Raw genomic sequence first — 16,767 nt, forward strand, 5'->3', positions numbered from 1 at the left:
CATGAGGACAATGCAAGGTTCATGTGCCTGGCCAAGAGAACAGTTATTAACCACAAATAAACCATCACTGAAAAGAGCTGGGTGTGGTGGCTCATGCCTGTAATCGCAGCACTTTGGGAGGCGGTGTGGGGTGGGGGGGGGCGCAGATCACTTGAGGTCAGGAGTTTGAGACCAGCCTGACCAATATGGAGAAACCCCGTCTCTACTAAAAAGACAAAATTAGCCAGGCATGGTGGTTCATGCCTGTAGTCCCAGCTACTTGGGAGGCTGAGGCAGGAGAATTGCTTAAGCCTGGGAGGCAGAGGTTTCGGTGAGCTGAGATTGTACCACTACACTCTAGCCTGGGCAACAAGAGCAAAACTCCATCTCTTTTATTTTCTTTTTTTATATTAAAAAAAAGTTATTTTTTTTTTAAAGATGGGGTTTCACCGTGATGGCCAGGCTGGTCTTGAACTCCTGACCTCAGGTGATCCACCCACCTCGGCCTCCCAAAGTGCTAGGATTACAGGCGAGAGCCACCGTGCCCGGCCAAAACTCCATCTCAAAAAAAAAAAAAAACAGCTGGGCAAAAGTTGACCATCATGGGGCTGGACTAAGAGCTAAAGCTTCCCTCTGGCCATTTCCTCCCCATTCTGCTGGACAAGGAAGGGAAGGCTTAGGAGACTTGGGCTGTGTTCTTCTGCTTCTGGCAGGGCTGGACCCCAGCTGCGAGAGGGCGCTCTCACTTACAGGCCCTTTGGACATGCAGAGTACAAGTCTGTTCTTCAAGACCCACAGCCTTGGCCAGGTGCGTGGCTCACGCCTGTAATCCCAGCACTTTGGGAGGCCGAGGTGGGCGGATCACTTGAGGACAGGAGTACCAGACCAGCCTAGCCAGCATGGTGAAACCTCATCTCTACCAAAAATATAAAAATTAAAATTAGCTGGGTGTGGTCGTTCATGCCTGTGATCCCAGCTATTGGGGAAGCTGAGGCAGGAGAATTGCTTGAACCTGGGGGTTGGAGGTTACAGTGATCCAAGATGGCACCACTGCACTCCAGTCTGGAGACGGAGTGAGGCTCTGTCTCAAAAAAAAAAAAAAAAAAAGAACACGGCCGGGCTCAGTGGCTCACGTCTGTAATCCCAGCACTTTGGGAGGCCGAGATGGGTGGATCACGAGGTCAAGAGATGGAGACCATCCTGGCCAACATGGTGAAACCCCGTCTCTATAAAAAACACACACACACACACACACCACAGCCTTGAATGGGAGGAGGCATTTGCTTGGCACTGGCAGCCTGGCTGCAGGCCAGCACTGAGCCACCACAGGGAGTTCCTTCCACTTTCCAGAGCAGCCCTTCCCTGTCGTGACATTAGTCCCTACCCCAGCTCTGCTGCATGTACCCCCTAGTCCCGGTAAGGGGAGAAGGGGTAGAGTTGTCTTATAGCTATTTTGAAGATTTTAAAAAGCCAAATAGAAATATCTCTGTTCTCAAAATCTTTGCCCTTCATTTGGTACCTGTTCTCTCCGGCTGGCTGTGGGTCTGACTGGTGGTTACGAATTTCATGGTTCACAAGGAGAAAAGGAATGAACAGTTTGATAGGCATGGGGTCCATGTAGGGTGGACCTTTTGTTTTCTTGAGTTTGGAAGCAATCCCAAAGGTCTAATGACCCAATAAGTAGTAATGTGTAATGTTGCTGTGTAATGTGTAAGATGTGGCATTTGTAGACTTGCTGTGAGAAGGCCAATGTGAGCTGAGTGTGGTGAACCCAGGTACCCACTACACCTACTCCAGGACTGGCGCCACCTAATGAAACCATTCAGTCATACTCCACTCCTGTCCTTGCAGGACCCAATGAGGCTGATTGGGACTGACGGAGGCAGCCTCCTTGAGTGCTAAAGGATGATGGTCATAAAAAGAACCCTAGACAGTAAAAAGTCAGGAACCTGAGCCGCAGACTGTGACCTCTTTCTGATGCAGCAGCTTCGGCATCTCTGGCCTTGCTTTTTTTTTGAGACAGGGTCTTGCTGTGTCTCAAAGGGTCATCCAGGCTGGAGTGCAGTGGTGCCAACATGGCTCACTGCAGCCTCTACCTCTCGAGCTCAGGTTATCCTCCACCTCTGCCTGTCAAGTAGCTGGGACCACAGGTGCATGCTACCACACCTGGATAATTTTTTTTAAATGTTTTTTGCAGGGATGCGGGGGTGGGTCTCCCTATGTTGCCCAGGCTGTTCTCCAGCAATGCCTGAGCTTGAGTATTTCTCTCACCTTGGCCTCCCAAAATGCTGGGATTACAGGCATAACCCACCACACACAGCCATTTTTGCTGTTAAATACAGTGAGCCCCAAGTTTCTCCTAAAAAAATCAGTATGTCAATATGTTCAGTTCTCTTATTCTTTGTCCCCCATTTTAAAGTTTAACTTCCTGGTTTCTCTTTGCCCCCTTGCCTCTAGTTTCAGTAAACAACTTTCCTGACAGTTCTAATCAGTTCACATCTGTTCCCCTGGTCACCTGCTCTGTCCTGACTCATCCTGGTCACCTGATCTGAGTCACCTTTAGTTACCTGTTCTGTAACCGTCCTTCCCACCAAACTGCTTGCTCTGCTACTCTGGCTCATACCCCTGCTCTCTTTAAAATAGCCAATGGGAATTAGCTTAGAGTGTGTGGTCGAACCCTAGCCAATAGGGGAATGACACAGAAGAAGGGATACCTGCCTCAGGGATGAGAACCCCTTTCCTTCCCCTGTTCAGGTGTGCTCTCACCACTGCTCCATCTGTGAGACACACCCTTCTCCAGAAGTAAATAGCCTTGCTGAGAAAATTCCTTGTCTGAGCTCTAGTTCTTCTTTCAGCACTGAGGAACAAGCATTTGTTTCTAATATTTGCCATTTAAAAAATTAAACTTGGCTGGGTGCAATGGCTCACGACTATAATCCCAGCACTTTGGGAGGCCGAGGCAGGCAGATCACAAGGTCAGGAGTTCAAGACCAGCCTGGCCAACATGGTGAAACCCCGTCTCTACTAAAATACAAAAAATTAGCCCACTGTGTTGGTGCGCACCTGTAGTCCCAGCTACTCTGGAGGCTGAGGCAGGAGAATTGCTTGAACCTAGGAGGTGGAGGTTGCAGTGAGCTGCACTCCAGCCTGGCGACAGAGCAAGACTCTGTCTCAAAAAAAAAAAAAAAAAAATTAAACTTAATTTTTAGATAATTCACAGGCAACTTAAAGAAATTATCAAGATTCCATGTATCCTTTACTCAATCTCCCCTGCCCACACCAACATCTCGCAAAACTGTAGTAAAGCATACACCAGAATGTTGATACAGTTAGGGTATTGCACATTTCCACCTTCACAAGAATCCAGACTTTTCCTTTCACAGCCACACTCACTTCCCTCCAGCACCTCTGCTTAACTCCTGTAACCTTTATTTTCCTTTTTTGTTAAGTCTTTGCTTTTATAAAGACCCTGCTTTAGCCGGGCGTGGTGGCTGGCGGCTGGAGTCTCAGCTACTCTTCAGGCAGGGCCGGAAGATCGCTTGTGTCCAGAAGTTCGAGACTACCCTGGGCAACATAGCAAGACCCTTTCTTCTTTCTTCTTCTTTCCTTCTTTTTTTAGAGGCCCTGCTTTGTCACAACCAGAAGGACACAGAGCTCAAAGTTAGGTCCCAGGCTTTGGCTTGACACCAAGGGACGCATTCTCCCTGCCGGAAGCAGCTTACCAAAGCCTGCGGAGAACGGCAGGCTAGGTGGGGCCGCGATGTGGGGCTACGCCGGCGCCCCGGCGCTGGCCGACTTCCTGTCTCCTGGGCCAGATGCTGCTCTGCACTGCAGCTACGGTCGCATGCAGTGCGTGCGGAAGCCCGCAGCAGGAATGCTGCCTTCGGTGATTTTAATTTCACCTTTCTACTTCTTTCAATAACACAATCCGCGTTTCAAACTCCATTGAAAAGAAAATGGAATTCGCTCTAGGAGGCTTTGAAATCACCACCTGGAACCTCGGGAGGCTGAGAAGATGGAGCCAAACCAGTGTGTGGGATGGAGTTGCGGACCGGGGTCGGCCGGCCTCTTCTAGGGGTCTCAGGTCCGCGGGCCTAGCGTGGCAGCAACTGCCACTTGACTGGGAGCCCTTTCGTTGACAACGCCTAAGAGAACCCCGTTGCTAGGGCCGTTGCCGAGGCGGGGCCACGAGGAGGGGCTCACTTCCTGGAGGAGGGCAATTGGCAACCCGGAAGCGGTCGGCAGTGCGGCGCTGTTTAAAGATGGCGGCGGAGGAACCTCAGCAGCAGAAGCAGGAGCCGCTGGGCAGCGACTCCGAAGGTACAGATCCAAGGAGGGATGTCCGGCCCGGGCTAGTGGGGGCGATGCCGGGCCAGCTGCTACCGATGAGAGAGGAGAGGCAGGGCCTCCGGCGGTGGGGTCGAAGTGCGCGGGGGTCCCTTCCTCCACCTCCGCTGCCTCCCCTCCCCCTCACAATGGAAGGAGCCACCGCCGCGACCCCCGGCCGGGAGGGAGGACAGGCGAGGCGGGCCGAGGCCCGATGCCCTTCTACAGCGTGCGCGCCCGGGGCGGGGCCTGGGCTGCCCCGCCCTCCGCCCGGCCCCTTGGCTCCAGGCTTCAGGGGCGCTGAGCCCTCCCGCCCCAGTCCTTGCATTTAGGCCGAGGCCTAGGTCAGGGCTGGGCCCCCTTGGCTGCTCCACCGCAGCCCGCGCCGTGAGGGCCTCGGGTTTCGCTGGGTTCCGGAGCACAAAGGTTCGGGCGTGCCGTTCGGGATGTCGCAGGCGGCCCTGGGATGTGAGGGGCTGCGGGGTCTGTCCCTGAGGCCTGCGACTTTTTCCGGTAAGCCTCCTTTTCTGGCCTTGCAGCCCCTTTCCGCCTGCCTAGGCATTGTTAGTCTCTTGAGAAGATGGGCTTTTCAAAAATGACCCCACTCTGTCTTTTCCCGCCTATGAGTTGGGCCCTGGGGACCACGTAGGTCACTTGGGTGGCAGGGACACCTCTTTCGCTGAGTAGTGCAAAAAGGGCACGTCGACGCCCAGCCGAGAATCTGGGATGGCGAGCCCCAAAAGGGTTGACCTTAAAAGTCATTCAGTACACGCACCTCATTCTCACCGAACACTTTGAGGGAATGAGAAATGGGAAAACGGGCCCAGAAGGGACTTGTTCAAGATCACATTAAGAGAGAGTCAGGACTAAAATTCAGGTCTCCTGGCTCCTCAACTCCGGGTGGACCTGCCCAGCTGGCTGATGATCCTAGAGCACATACTGGTATGCCTCTAAGAAAGGCGGGGGTATTCACCCCATTTTACAGTCTCCACTGTGAAGTAGCCAGGGAGAGGTATTGTGCTGAAGAGCTCAGCCTGGAATTAGACAAACCTGGGTTTGACCACATGTCTTTGCTAGTTACGACCTTGGGCAGATTGCTTTCTTTGCACTTGTTTTGTTAATTGTAAAATGGGCACTATTAACAATATCCAGGAGGCAAGAGGATGAAGGGGTGATGGAGCAAAGTGCAGGCTCACAGGAAGCTCTCCTCCACCCCAGGATTCTGCCTCCTCATCTTACTTTTCCCAGGAGACCCCGCCTGGCCCCAGAACATTCCCAGGCTGCTGGGAAGTGATGTTAACCCGAGGAAGCGGGTGTCAGAGCTGGAAGAGCGCACCTTAGGGGTACCACGGTGCACCTCTGCGCCTTCTTTTTAAATATGAGGAAATGAAAGCCCAGATGGGGAAGGGACTTTGCCAAGATGACACATTTGAGGTGGGGCAGAATGTAACATGCTTGCTTCCAGATTCTAAGCTTGTCGTCCTGCCCCTGGGCTGCTCTTGTGCCTGACCCAGCTGCCTGCAGTGGAGATGGCCAGGACACCTGTAATCGTTGCTTTTTTCCTTTTCTCAGGTGTTAACTGTCTGGCCTATGATGAAGCCATCATGGCTCAGCAGGACCGAATTCAGCAAGAGGTGAGGGGCTGCAGCGGGCGAGGGAGGCAGTGGCCAGCAGCCCCACTGTGGCAATGCATAGGCTGAGCCTGAGGTCTGTTGTCTGTCTCTACTTGGGAAGCTCCCTCCTCCCCAGGCTGTGCTAGGTACTGGCTGTTTTTCTGGGGGTCACTGTGCCACTGGCTGAGCAGCCCAGCCCTTTTGTGGGCGTTCCGGCTATTAGGCCTGGGGCACTCCATCTCCCCGCCAGAGCGTGACAGATCCCCGCCTCTTCCAGATTGCGGTGCAGAACCCTCTGGTGTCAGAGCGGCTGGAGCTCTCGGTCCTGTATAAGGAGTATGCTGAAGATGACAACATCTATCAACAGAAGATCAAGGTGGGAGCTTGGCCACAGGTCGGGGGAAGCATCCTGGGGTGGGGCAGGAGAGTGCCTGCTTCAGACCTGCTTCCTGCTGGGCCTGTCCCTGAGGGAGGAGGCTGTTGGGGACACTTCTTGTTGCTGATCCTTGAAGTGTGCAGGCTGGGACCTCAAAAAGACATTGATTCAGCGCTTGAACCCAGGAGGTGGAGGTTGCAGGAAGCCAAGATTACACCATTACACCCTCCAGCCTGGGTGACGAGCAAAACTTCGTTTCAAAAAAAAAGGCCGGGTGGGGTGGCTCATGCCTGTAATCCCAGTACTTGGGCAATTTGGGAGGCCAAGAGGATCACTTGAGATCAGGAGTTTGAATCTAGTTTGGCCAACATGGTGAAACCCCGTCTCTACTAAAAATACAAAAAAAAAAATTAGCTGGGCATGGTGGCAGGTGCCTGTAATCCCAGCTACTTAGGAGGCTGAGGCAGGAGAATTGCTTGAACCTGGGAAGTGGAGGTTGCAGTGAGCCGAGATTGTGCCACTGCACTCCAGCCAGTGCGACAGAAGAATAAAAAGAAATCGATTCAGCATCTAGACTCCACTACTCAGCAGGTGTATCCTTGGCAAGTCCTTCAGTGTCTCTAACATGGGTGTCCTCATCTATAAAATAGGGACAATAAAAGCGTCTTCCTGGCCAGACGCAGTGGCTCATGGCTGTAATCCCAAGCACTTTGGGAGGTTGAGGTGGGAACTTTTGACCTGAGGTCGAAAGTTCGAGACCAGCCTGGTCAACATGGCAAAACCCTATCTGTACTAAAAATGCAAAAATCAGCTGGGCGTGGTAGCAGGTGCCTGTAGTTCCAGCTACTCGGAAGGCTGAGACGGGAGAATTGCTTGAACCTGGGAGGCAGAGGTTGCAGTGAGCCGAGATCCTGCATTACACTCCAGCCTAAGAGAGTAAGACTCTGTCTCAAAAAAAAAGCCATTTTCCTACAGGGCAGTCGTGAGATTGAGGGAGGTGCAGGCTTGGTGGTAGCTGACGATCTCAGTGTCCATAGGGGGGCTGACCAGGCTGGTGCTGAGTAGGGCAGGAGGGTTGCAGGAGGGCCATTTCCCACAGCATGCCTCCATGATCTTTGTGGAGGGGCAGGGGGCACCATTCCCTCCAACTGCCCTGCTGCATTGCTCAAAGGGAGGCAGACTTCACCACCTACTTACTAGGTCTGTGGGCTGGGAGGCTGACATGTGAAATGGGGCCAGCCATGGTGGCTTGTACCTGGAATCCTAGTACTTTGGGAGGCTGAGGCCAGAGAATCGCTTGAGCCCAGGAGTTCAAGACCAACCCATGCAACATAGTGAGACCTTGTCTCTAAATCAAAAAACTACTGGGCATGGTGGCATATGTCTGTAGTCCCAGCTACTCAAGAGGCTGAGGTTGGAGAATCACACGCCCATGACAGTACCACTGCACTCCAGCCTGGTTGACAGACCCTGTCTTTAAAAAAAAAAAAAAAAAAAAAAAGGCTGGGTGTGGTGGCTCACACCTGTAATCCCAGTACTTTGGGAGGCCGAGGCAGGCAGATCACAAGGTCAAGAGATCCAGACCAGCCTGGCTAACATGGTGAAACCCTGTCTCACTAAAAATACAAAAATTAGGTGTGGTGGTACGTGCCCATAGTCCCAGTTGCTTAGGAGGCTGAGGCGGGAGAATCGCTTAATGCTGGGAGGCAGAGGTTGCAGTGAGCCAAGATCATGCCATTGCACTCCAGCCTGGGTGACGGTGAGACCCTGTCTTTAAAAAAAAAAAAGGGGGGACCTGGCGCGGTGGCTCAAGCCTGTAATCCCAGCACTTTGGGAGGCCGAGGTGGGTGGATCACGAGGTCAAGAGATCGAGACCATCCTAGTCAACATGGTGAAACCCCGTCTCTACTAAAAATAGAAAAAAATTAGCTGGTCATGGTGGCATGTGCCTGTAGTCCCAGCTACTTTGGAGGCTGAGGCGGGAGAATTGCTTGAACCCAGGAGGCGGAGGTTGCGGTGAGCTGAGATCGCGCCATTGCACTCCAGCCTGGGTAACAAGAGGGAAACTCCGTCTCAAAAAAAAAAAAAAAAAAGTCACAGCGGGTGTGTGGAAACAGTATCTGGTAGGTCAGTGTAGGTGTTTAGTAAGCATTTCTCTTCCCTGCAAAGATCACAGATGCTTAGAATCTTCCACCTGTAGGGGAGGTGACTGAAGATGGCCAGGAAGTCAGGTGTGGAACAAGGAGGGCACCACAGCTCGGTATCAGCCAGACTGTAATAGGGAGTGGAGGCCCCTGGGGAAAATGGGAGTGTCCATATCTGTCACTCCATTGTCTCCAGACCTGTTTTTTCCAAGAGAACCCAGAGGTAACCACGCTCCAGACTGAACATTTGGCAGCTAATTCAAATTTTAAATGTGTGGGCGAAACACCTGCAGGCCAGATCCAGCTGTGTGCGCTCTGTGATCTACAGATACCTCCTGCTCAGGGAGTGGGATTTCCTCAGGGTGCCTGTGGAGAGGAGGCATTGGCTTTGGAGCCCGACAGCCTGGGTTCCAGTCCTGGCTTCACTGCTTCAAGCTTTGTGATCTCGGGCAGCACCCTGAAGCCCTTAGATCCCTGTTCTCTCCTCTTTGGGCAGGGCGTTGTCTTCCTCACAGGGCCACTGTGAGGGTTGAAGGAGATGTTACCGGGTGTTGTAAGCAGCAGGTTACAAACCCCCTCCTCTCCCTATGCAGGGGGTGACCTTCCTTCATTCATTCCGCTTATGTCACTGCCCACCAGTGGGGCCCCCATGCCAAGACCTGCTGGTCATGCTAGACCACCCTGGGAAAGTAGACAGGCTTCTTCCCCCAGGTTCTTCCCATGGAGTCATCAGATGTTTGGATGTCCAGAGCGTGCTGTCTGGTATCCCTGTGCCCCCAGCACCCGCATTCTTTGTGTAGAGACAGCTGTGGCAGCAGAGCCCGAGCAGGCCTGGGCGCAGACTTTGCTCCTCTCTATAAATGGGCTCTTGTGAGATCAGCTAGGATGACATTTATTTGCCCTGTGCCAAGTGCCTGGCACAGAGAGTGTGCTCAGAAGGCTGTTCCTGTAGCAGCAATGATTCGGGCTCTTTGTGGTCCTGGTGTGCTACTTATTTAACAGTTATTGAGCATGGATTGTGGTCCAGGCGCTGTTCGAGGTACTGAAGACAGAGCAATGACTAAACAGACAAAGCCTGCCCTTGCAAAGCTTACAGTTCAGGGTGGAAAGACAGATGATAAGCCAAAGAGGGCTCTAGGACGTGTCGGGTGTCCGAAGGTGGAAGGCGGTGAGTGCTGTGGAGGAAAATAACAAGGAGAAGGGGATTGAGGCCAGCTGTGGGGTCTCACACCTGTAATCATAGCACTCTGGGAGGCTGGTTTGAGACCAGCCTGACCAACATGATGAAACACCATCTCTACTAAAAATACAAAATTAGCCAGGCGGCGTGGCGCATGCCTGTAATCCCAGCTACTTAGGCTGAGGCAGGAGAATCGCTTGAACCTTGGAGGTAGGGGTTCTAGTGAGCCAAGATGATGTCACTGCACCCCAGCCTCAGTGACAAGAGAGAAACTCCATCTTAAAAAAAATAATAAGAGGGGATTGGGAGTGGGAGCGTTTGCCATTTTAAATAGGGCTTGGTGAAGGCCTTGCTGATGAGGTGGTATTTGAGTAATGAACAGAAAAAGGCCAAGGAGCGAGTCACAGGTGTCTGAGAGCAGTGTTGGCCCAGGCCTGAGGCAAGAGGGCGCCTGGATGGCTTGAGGCCAGTGTGGCTGGAGCAGAATGAGGACCCAGGGGTTGGGGCTAGGGAACTGGTTGGGGGAGAAAGGACTCTGAGGGAGATGGGGTGCATCTAGCAGGTGACTCTAGTCAGTCTTTTTTTTTTTTTTGAGACAGAGTCTTGCTCTGTTGCCCAGGCAGGAGTGCACTGGAGTGCAGCGACACCATCTTGGCTCACTGCAACCTCCACCTTCAGGTGTTCAAGCGATTCTCCTGCCTCAGCCTCCTTAGTAGCTGGGATTACAGACACCCACCACCATGCCCAGCTAATTTTTGTATTTTTAGTAGAGGTGGGGTTTCACCATATTGGCCAGGTTGATCTTGAACTCCTGACCTCAAATGATCCACCAACTTTAGCCTCCAAAGTCCTGGGATGACAGGCGTGAGCCACCTTGCCCGGCCGACTGTGGCCACTCCTGTGCTGGGGTGAGCATGACTCCAGAGGGTCAGGTGGAGGCAGGGACGCTGCTAGGAGGCTTGTGCAATAGAATCCGCCACAGGCGGTAGAGGTGAGGAGTGAGAAGCCGTTGGATGCCAGACATATTGAAGGGATGGATACAGTGATGGAGTCGGCAGCGACTGTAAGGCTTTGGGTGCTGTGGGTGACCGGGGTGGGGCAGCTGGGGGAGGAGCAGGTGTTCAGAGGGTGATCTCAGCTGCACTCAGTTCAGAGGAGGCGTGGTGAGGCAAGTGGGTGTGAGGGCCACGACTGGAGTTGAGATGGACACTTGGGGCTATTAAAATCCTTGTGACTTTGGCAGGGTGCAGTGGCTCACACCTGTAATCCCAGCACTTTGGGACGCTGAGGCGCAGGGATCACTTGAGGTCAGAATTTCGAGACTAGCCTGGTCAACATGGTGAAACTCCGTCTCTACTAAAAATACAGAAAAATGGGCCAGGCACGGTGGCTCATGCCTGTAATCCCAGTACTTCAGGAGGTTGAGGCAGGCGGATCACCTGAGATTGGGAGTTTGAGACCAGCCTGACCACCATGGAGAAACCCCATCTCTACTAAAAATACAAAATTAGCCGGGTGGTGCATGCCTATAGTCCCTGCTACTCAGGAGGCTGAGGCAGGAGAATCACTTGAACCTGGGAGGCGGAGGTTGCAATGAGCCAAGATTGCGCCATTGCACTCCAGTCTGGGCAACAAGGGTGAAACTCTATCTTTAAAAAAATTAAAAATTAGCCGGGTGTGGTAGTGGGCACCTGTAATCCCAGCTACTCAGGAGGCTGAGGCAGGAGAATTGCATGAATCTGGTAGGCAGAGGTTGGAGTGAACTGAGATCATGCCATTGGACTCCAGCCTGGTGACAGAGTGAGACTCTCAAAAAAAAAATCCTTGAGACCAACATTGTTAAGAGAGTTTTTTTTTTTTTTTAAAGACAGAGTCTCACTCTGCTGTTGCTCAGGGTGGCTTAATCGTGGCTCACTGCAACCTCCGCCTCCCGAGTTTAAGCCGCCTGTCTCAGCCTCCCGAGTAGCTGGGACTATAGGCACATGCTACCTTGCCTGGCTAAGTTTTGTATTTTTAGTAGAGACAGGATTTCACCATGTTGGTCAGGCTGGTCTTGAACTCCTGAACTTGTGATCCACCCGCCTCAGCCTCCCAAAGTGCTGGGATTACAGACGTGAGCCACCGCACCCAGCTAATTTAAGTTTTTGTAGAGATGAGGTCTTGTCATGTTGCCCAGGCTGCCCTCGAAGTTGATCCTCCCACCTTGACCTCCCGAAACCCGGGGATTACAAACGTGAGCCACTGTACCTGGCCATGTGAGTGAGTGCAGTTTAAACGAGGAAGCTGGAGGTGCAGCACTTTGGGAGGCTGTGGCAGGCAGATTACTTGAGCCCAGGAGTTCAAGACCAGCCTGGGCAATATGGTGAAACCCCATCTCTACAAAAAGTGCAACAATTAAATGGGCGTGGTGTGACCTGTAGTTCCAGCTACTCGGAAATCTGAGGTGGGAGAATCACTTGAGGCTGGGAGGTTGAGTCTGCAGTGAGCCTTAATCTTGCTACTGTATTCCAGCCCAGGTAACAGAGGAGACCCTGTCTCAGAAAAGACAAAAAAAGTAGAAGTTGTCCCAGGCCTGAGCAGGGCGGTGACGGCACACGGGAGACAACACTCGCACCTGTGGTCACATGGCAGGCACAGTGGCTGAGTGTGCAGTGACCGTTTTCTTGCAGGTGACACACCACGCCTTGAAGGATTCAACCTTGTTGTATGGTTTGGTGGTGTCCTTGACCCTTGGAGCTTAGAGAGCTGGGGAGTGGCCTCAGGCAGGAAGAAGACAAGTAGAGGGTGGGGGCACCAGCCCAGGGCAGGAGGCATCCAGGTAGGGCTGTGGTCATTGGCCTCAGTGCCGCTAAGTGGCCAGGGGCGTTGGGGGCTGGGTTTGCCCCTCTAACTGAGGGTGTTCAGCTGACATTGGCTAAAGCAAAAGCCTCCTGAGGGAGGAAGGAGGTAGAGACAGCACGGATGGATTCATGAGAAGTTCCACTGTTAAGAAAGCAGAGATAGCGGCCAGGTACGGTGGCTCACGCCTGTAATCCCAGCACTTGTGGGTGGATCACGAGGTCAGGAGTTCCAGACCAGCCTGGCCAACATAGTGAAACCCCATCTTCACTAAAAATACAAAAATTAGCTGGGTGTGGTGGCGCGCTACTCAGGAGGCTGAGGCGGGAGAATCACTTGAACCCAGGAGGTGGAGGTTGTAGTGAGCCAAGACCATGCCATTGCACTCCAGTCTGGGTGACAGAGTGAGACTCTCTGGGGAAAAAAAAAAAGGAAAAGAGAAATTGAGGGGTAGCTAGACAAACGGAAGAAAGTGCAGGATTCCCGTCCTTTGAAAGAAGTAGCTGAATGTGTATCTGCTTTTGGGCCTATACCAGTAGGGAGGGAAAACCTGACGACGGGGGCACTTACTAGGATGATGTCTTTAGTTTTTACTTTTGGAGACAGCATCTCGCTCACTCTGTCTCCCAGGCTAGAGGGGCAGTGGCGCCATCACGGCTCACTGCAGCCTTGACCTCCTGGGCCCACACAGCCCTCCGACTTCGGCCTCTTGAGTAGCTGGGACCACAGGGATGCACCACCATGTGCAGCTAACTTAGGTTTATTTATTTGTTTTTCTGAGACTGGGTTTTGCTCTGTTGCCCGGGCTGGACTGCGATGGGGCAATCTTGGCTCAGTGCAACCTCTGCTTCCCGAGTTCAAGTGATTCTCCTTCCTTAGCTTCCCGAGTAGCTGGGATTACAGGCATGTGCCACCATGCCCAGTTAATTTTGCATTTTTCGTTGAGATGGGGTTTCCGTGTTGGCCAAGCTGGTCTTGAACTCCTGACCTCAGGTGATCCACCTGCCTTGGCCTCCCAATGTGCTGGGATTACAGGTGTGAGCCACTGCGCCTGGCCAGTTGTTTTTTTTAGAGAGATGGGGGGGGTCTCACTGTGTTGCCCAGGCTGGTCTCGAACTCCTGGGCTTAAGTAGTTCTCCCACCCTGCCTCCCAAAGTTTTGGGATTACAGGCATGAGCCATGGCACCCAGCCAGGTGAGGTTGGGCTAGTGTGGAGGGGAGAGGCAGCTTAGGTGGCAGCTGGAACAGATCCTCTGAGGATTGTGGGAGGAGGCTAAGGGCAGACGTGCTGAGGAAAAACAGACAAGGTCACCAGCTGGGGGTGGGAGCAAGATGGGTAGGGGAGAGGCAAGGGTGCCCAGGCCAGGGGAGTGAAGTGTGCTTGCCAGGCGGCACTACCAGCCTACTAGTGTGGGAAGCACAGGAGACAGGAGACACTCCCTTTAATTTCGGGAGGAACCTGTAAAAGGCTGCATGGAGATGGCACCTATGAGTGGGCAGGTAGGGTTTAGAAGTGAGAAGGGAGGACAGGCATGGTGGCTCACGCCTGCAATCCCAGCGCTTTGAGAGGCTGAGGTGGATGGATAACCTGAGGTCAGGAGTTTGAGACCAGCCTGATCCACATGGTGAAACCCTGTCTCTACTAAAAATATAAAATTAGCCAGGCATGGTGATGCACATGCCTGTAGTCCCAGCTACTTGGAAGGCTGAGGCAGGAGAATCGTTTGAACCGGGGAGGCAGAGGTTGCAGTGAGCAGAGATCGCACCACTGCACTCCAGTCCCCATGGGCAACAGAGCAAGACTCCATCTTAAAAAAAAAAAAAGTAGAGGAGGGCTGTGGGCAAGGCCTGGAGGTGAGGGAAGTGTTAGTCTGGTAGGAGCTGGGCTGGGCTGGGCTGGGCTGAGCTGAGTTGGGGAGAGGGCCCAGCTGCCTGGCCGAGGTGTGGAGCCCAGCACTCCGCCCCGCCCTGACTTGCTTGCCCTGAGGTTCTGTGGGCTGAAAGGGTGGAAAAGACTCATTGGCCGAGGACAGGCTGACTCCCGTTTTTGTACAGTCCTGTAGGCCCTGCAGCACTTTGGTGACCCATGCGACTAGTTTGTCCTTAAGTGCCCAGCTTCCTGCAGCTTTTTGGGGGGACTCTGGGCAGTGGGCCACTAAGTCAGTCCCATTACCACATTCGGCAGCCTGTTGTAGGGGCCCAGGGTGGCAGGTGGCTGCTTTGAGTTCAGTTGCCACCTTCTGTAGTGTGACCTTTGCTGGGGACATTTCCTGGCCTTCTGTTAACCCGGTGGGGTGGGACTGTCTCTGTAGGACCTCCACAAAAAGTACTCATACATCCGGAAGACCAGGCCTGATGGCAACTGTTTCTATCGGGCCTTCGGATTCTCCCACTTGGAGGCGCTGCTGGATGACAGCAAGGAATTGCAGCGGTGAGAAGGGTGGGCATGGGGTACAGAGGCAGGTGGGCTGGGAGGGTAGGAGGTGCAGCTCCACCTGGGGCCAGGCGATGGGCTGGGCTTTAGCCTTGCCAGGCGGGGCAGTGCTGGCTGGGCCCTGGCATCTGGGCTGGTCAAGGAGCCCATGCTGGGCCGGCCTTTCCCTCCCACCCCCAGGTTCAAGGCTGTGTCTGCCAAGAGCAAGGAGGACCTGGTGTCCCAGGGCTTCACTGAGTTCACAATTGAGGATTTCCACAACACGGTGAGCCCTGGGGCCTGTCTTGGGCTGGGCCAGCGTGGAGGGGTTCACCTGGCTGTGATGGGGACCACCCACCCATCTTCTCCGCCATCTTGCCCTTTCTCCCTCCGTGGCTGCAGTTCATGGACCTGATCGAGCAGGTGGAGAAGCAGACCTCCGTCGCTGACCTGCTGGCCTCCTTCAATGACCAGAGCACCTCTGACTACCTTGTGGTCTACCTGCGGCTGCTCACCTCGGGCTACCTGCAGCGCGAGAGCAAATTCTTCGAGCACTTCATCGAGGGTGGGCGGACTGTCAAGGAGTTCTGCCAGCAGGTGCCGTCCCCCTCCCCTTTTCTCTCAGCCAGGCCCCGGGTGGCGAGCACCAGGCCAAGCACCAGGCTGGGGAGTGCAGTGGGTCCGCAGGGCCTGGGGCGGGGTACGGCGCGGAGACCGGGGCCTGACCCGCCCCTGTGCCACAGGAGGTGGAGCCCATGTGCAAGGAGAGCGACCACATCCACATCATCGCACTGGCCCAGGCCCTCAGTGTGTCCATCCAGGTGGAATACATGGACCGCGGCGAGGGTGGCACCACCAACCCGCACATCTTCCCGGAGGGCTCCGAGCCCAAGGTCTACCTTCTCTACCGGCCTGGACACTACGATATCCTCTACAAATAGGGCTGCTCCCGGCCTGCTGCTGCCCTGCCTGCCCCCTCTGCCAGGCGCTAGACATGTACAGAGGTTTTTTTTTGTGTGTGTGTGTGGTTGTAAATGGTCCTATTTCACCCCCTTCTTTCTGTCACATGACCCCCCCCATGTTTTATTAAAGGGGGTGCTGGTGGTGAGCTGTGTGTGTGTGTGTGTCCCTGCTCTGCTGCCCGCCTGCCTGCTCTGTCTGCTGCTCCCTCCCCCCCAGGTGGGTCCCCCTGCTTTTCACCCATCCACCCGAGCTTACCCGACAGGAGCAGGTTTAAGGGGCCAGGCCTTTTGGAGGCCCCTCCTACTTCCTTGGGTTCCGCTTCCTTCCCTAAGGCCCCACTTTCCTTCTTAGCTGGCTCAGGGGCTTATATGGGATTGTGGAAGTTCCTTGGGGACTTGCCCAGGGTCCCGGACTTGACCTGCTCCCTCACAGGCCCCACTTCCACCCTGCTGTCCCCAGCCAGGGCCCCAGAGCCCAGCTTCCTGCCCTCCATCAGGGGTCTGCATGGTTGGGAGTCCAGGGTGGAGGGGCCTTTGTGAGGCTGGGCCTGGCTCAGGGCAGGTGGAGGATCTGGGCCTCCCACAGGTGCCCGTGCCCCTGGCAGTGCCAGCCTGGTGGGGGAGGGCAGCCTTCTAACCTGTGCGGGGCCCATAGTCCTCAGGTCTTGGCAGGGCTGCTGGTTCTCCACCTCCCCTTCGCCCCCAGGCCCCCTGCCTGTGCCTGCCTTGCACCCCCTCTGCTTGGGCCACGGTGTCTCTGCATTGCCTGCCTTTTTGCCTTCACTTGTTTTCTTCCCTGCCCCCTGCACATTCAGGGGCTCAGCCCCCCCAGGCTGTGAGCTCCTTGGGGGCAGGCCCTCAATAAATGTGAACTGCTGCTGCCGCCTTCGCCTTCCACACGTGCCGCCGTCCACCTGGCTCTCAGAGCTCTTGCCG

The 16,767-nt window shown here is 54.2% G+C and overlaps 1 protein-coding gene across 2 annotated transcripts; it reads left to right on the forward strand.

The window, feature by feature from the left end:
- Positions 1-4,215: 4,215 nt before the first annotated feature.
- Positions 4,216-16,714, forward strand: OTUB1 (OTU deubiquitinase, ubiquitin aldehyde binding 1). 2 transcript variants are annotated; one of them, XM_054241011.2, is made up of 7 exons: positions 4,216-4,818; positions 5,878-5,939; positions 6,196-6,294; positions 14,769-14,887; positions 15,071-15,155; positions 15,272-15,466; positions 15,613-16,714. In XM_054241011.2, exons 1-7 carry the CDS (start codon positions 4,752-4,754, stop codon positions 15,808-15,810), a joined length of 825 nt encoding a protein of 274 aa, XP_054096986.1. In that variant the 5' UTR covers positions 4,216-4,751; the 3' UTR covers positions 15,811-16,714. The 2 variants fall into 2 exon arrangements, with proteins under 2 accessions (XP_054096986.1, XP_002755508.1); XM_002755462.7 differs by having other exon boundaries at positions 4,216-4,299.
- Positions 16,715-16,767: the final 53 nt, after the last annotated feature.

Source organism: Callithrix jacchus, chromosome 10, assembly GCF_049354715.1.
Source record: "Callithrix jacchus isolate 240 chromosome 10, calJac240_pri, whole genome shotgun sequence".
NCBI classification, from domain to species: Eukaryota; Metazoa; Chordata; class Mammalia; order Primates; family Cebidae; genus Callithrix; species Callithrix jacchus.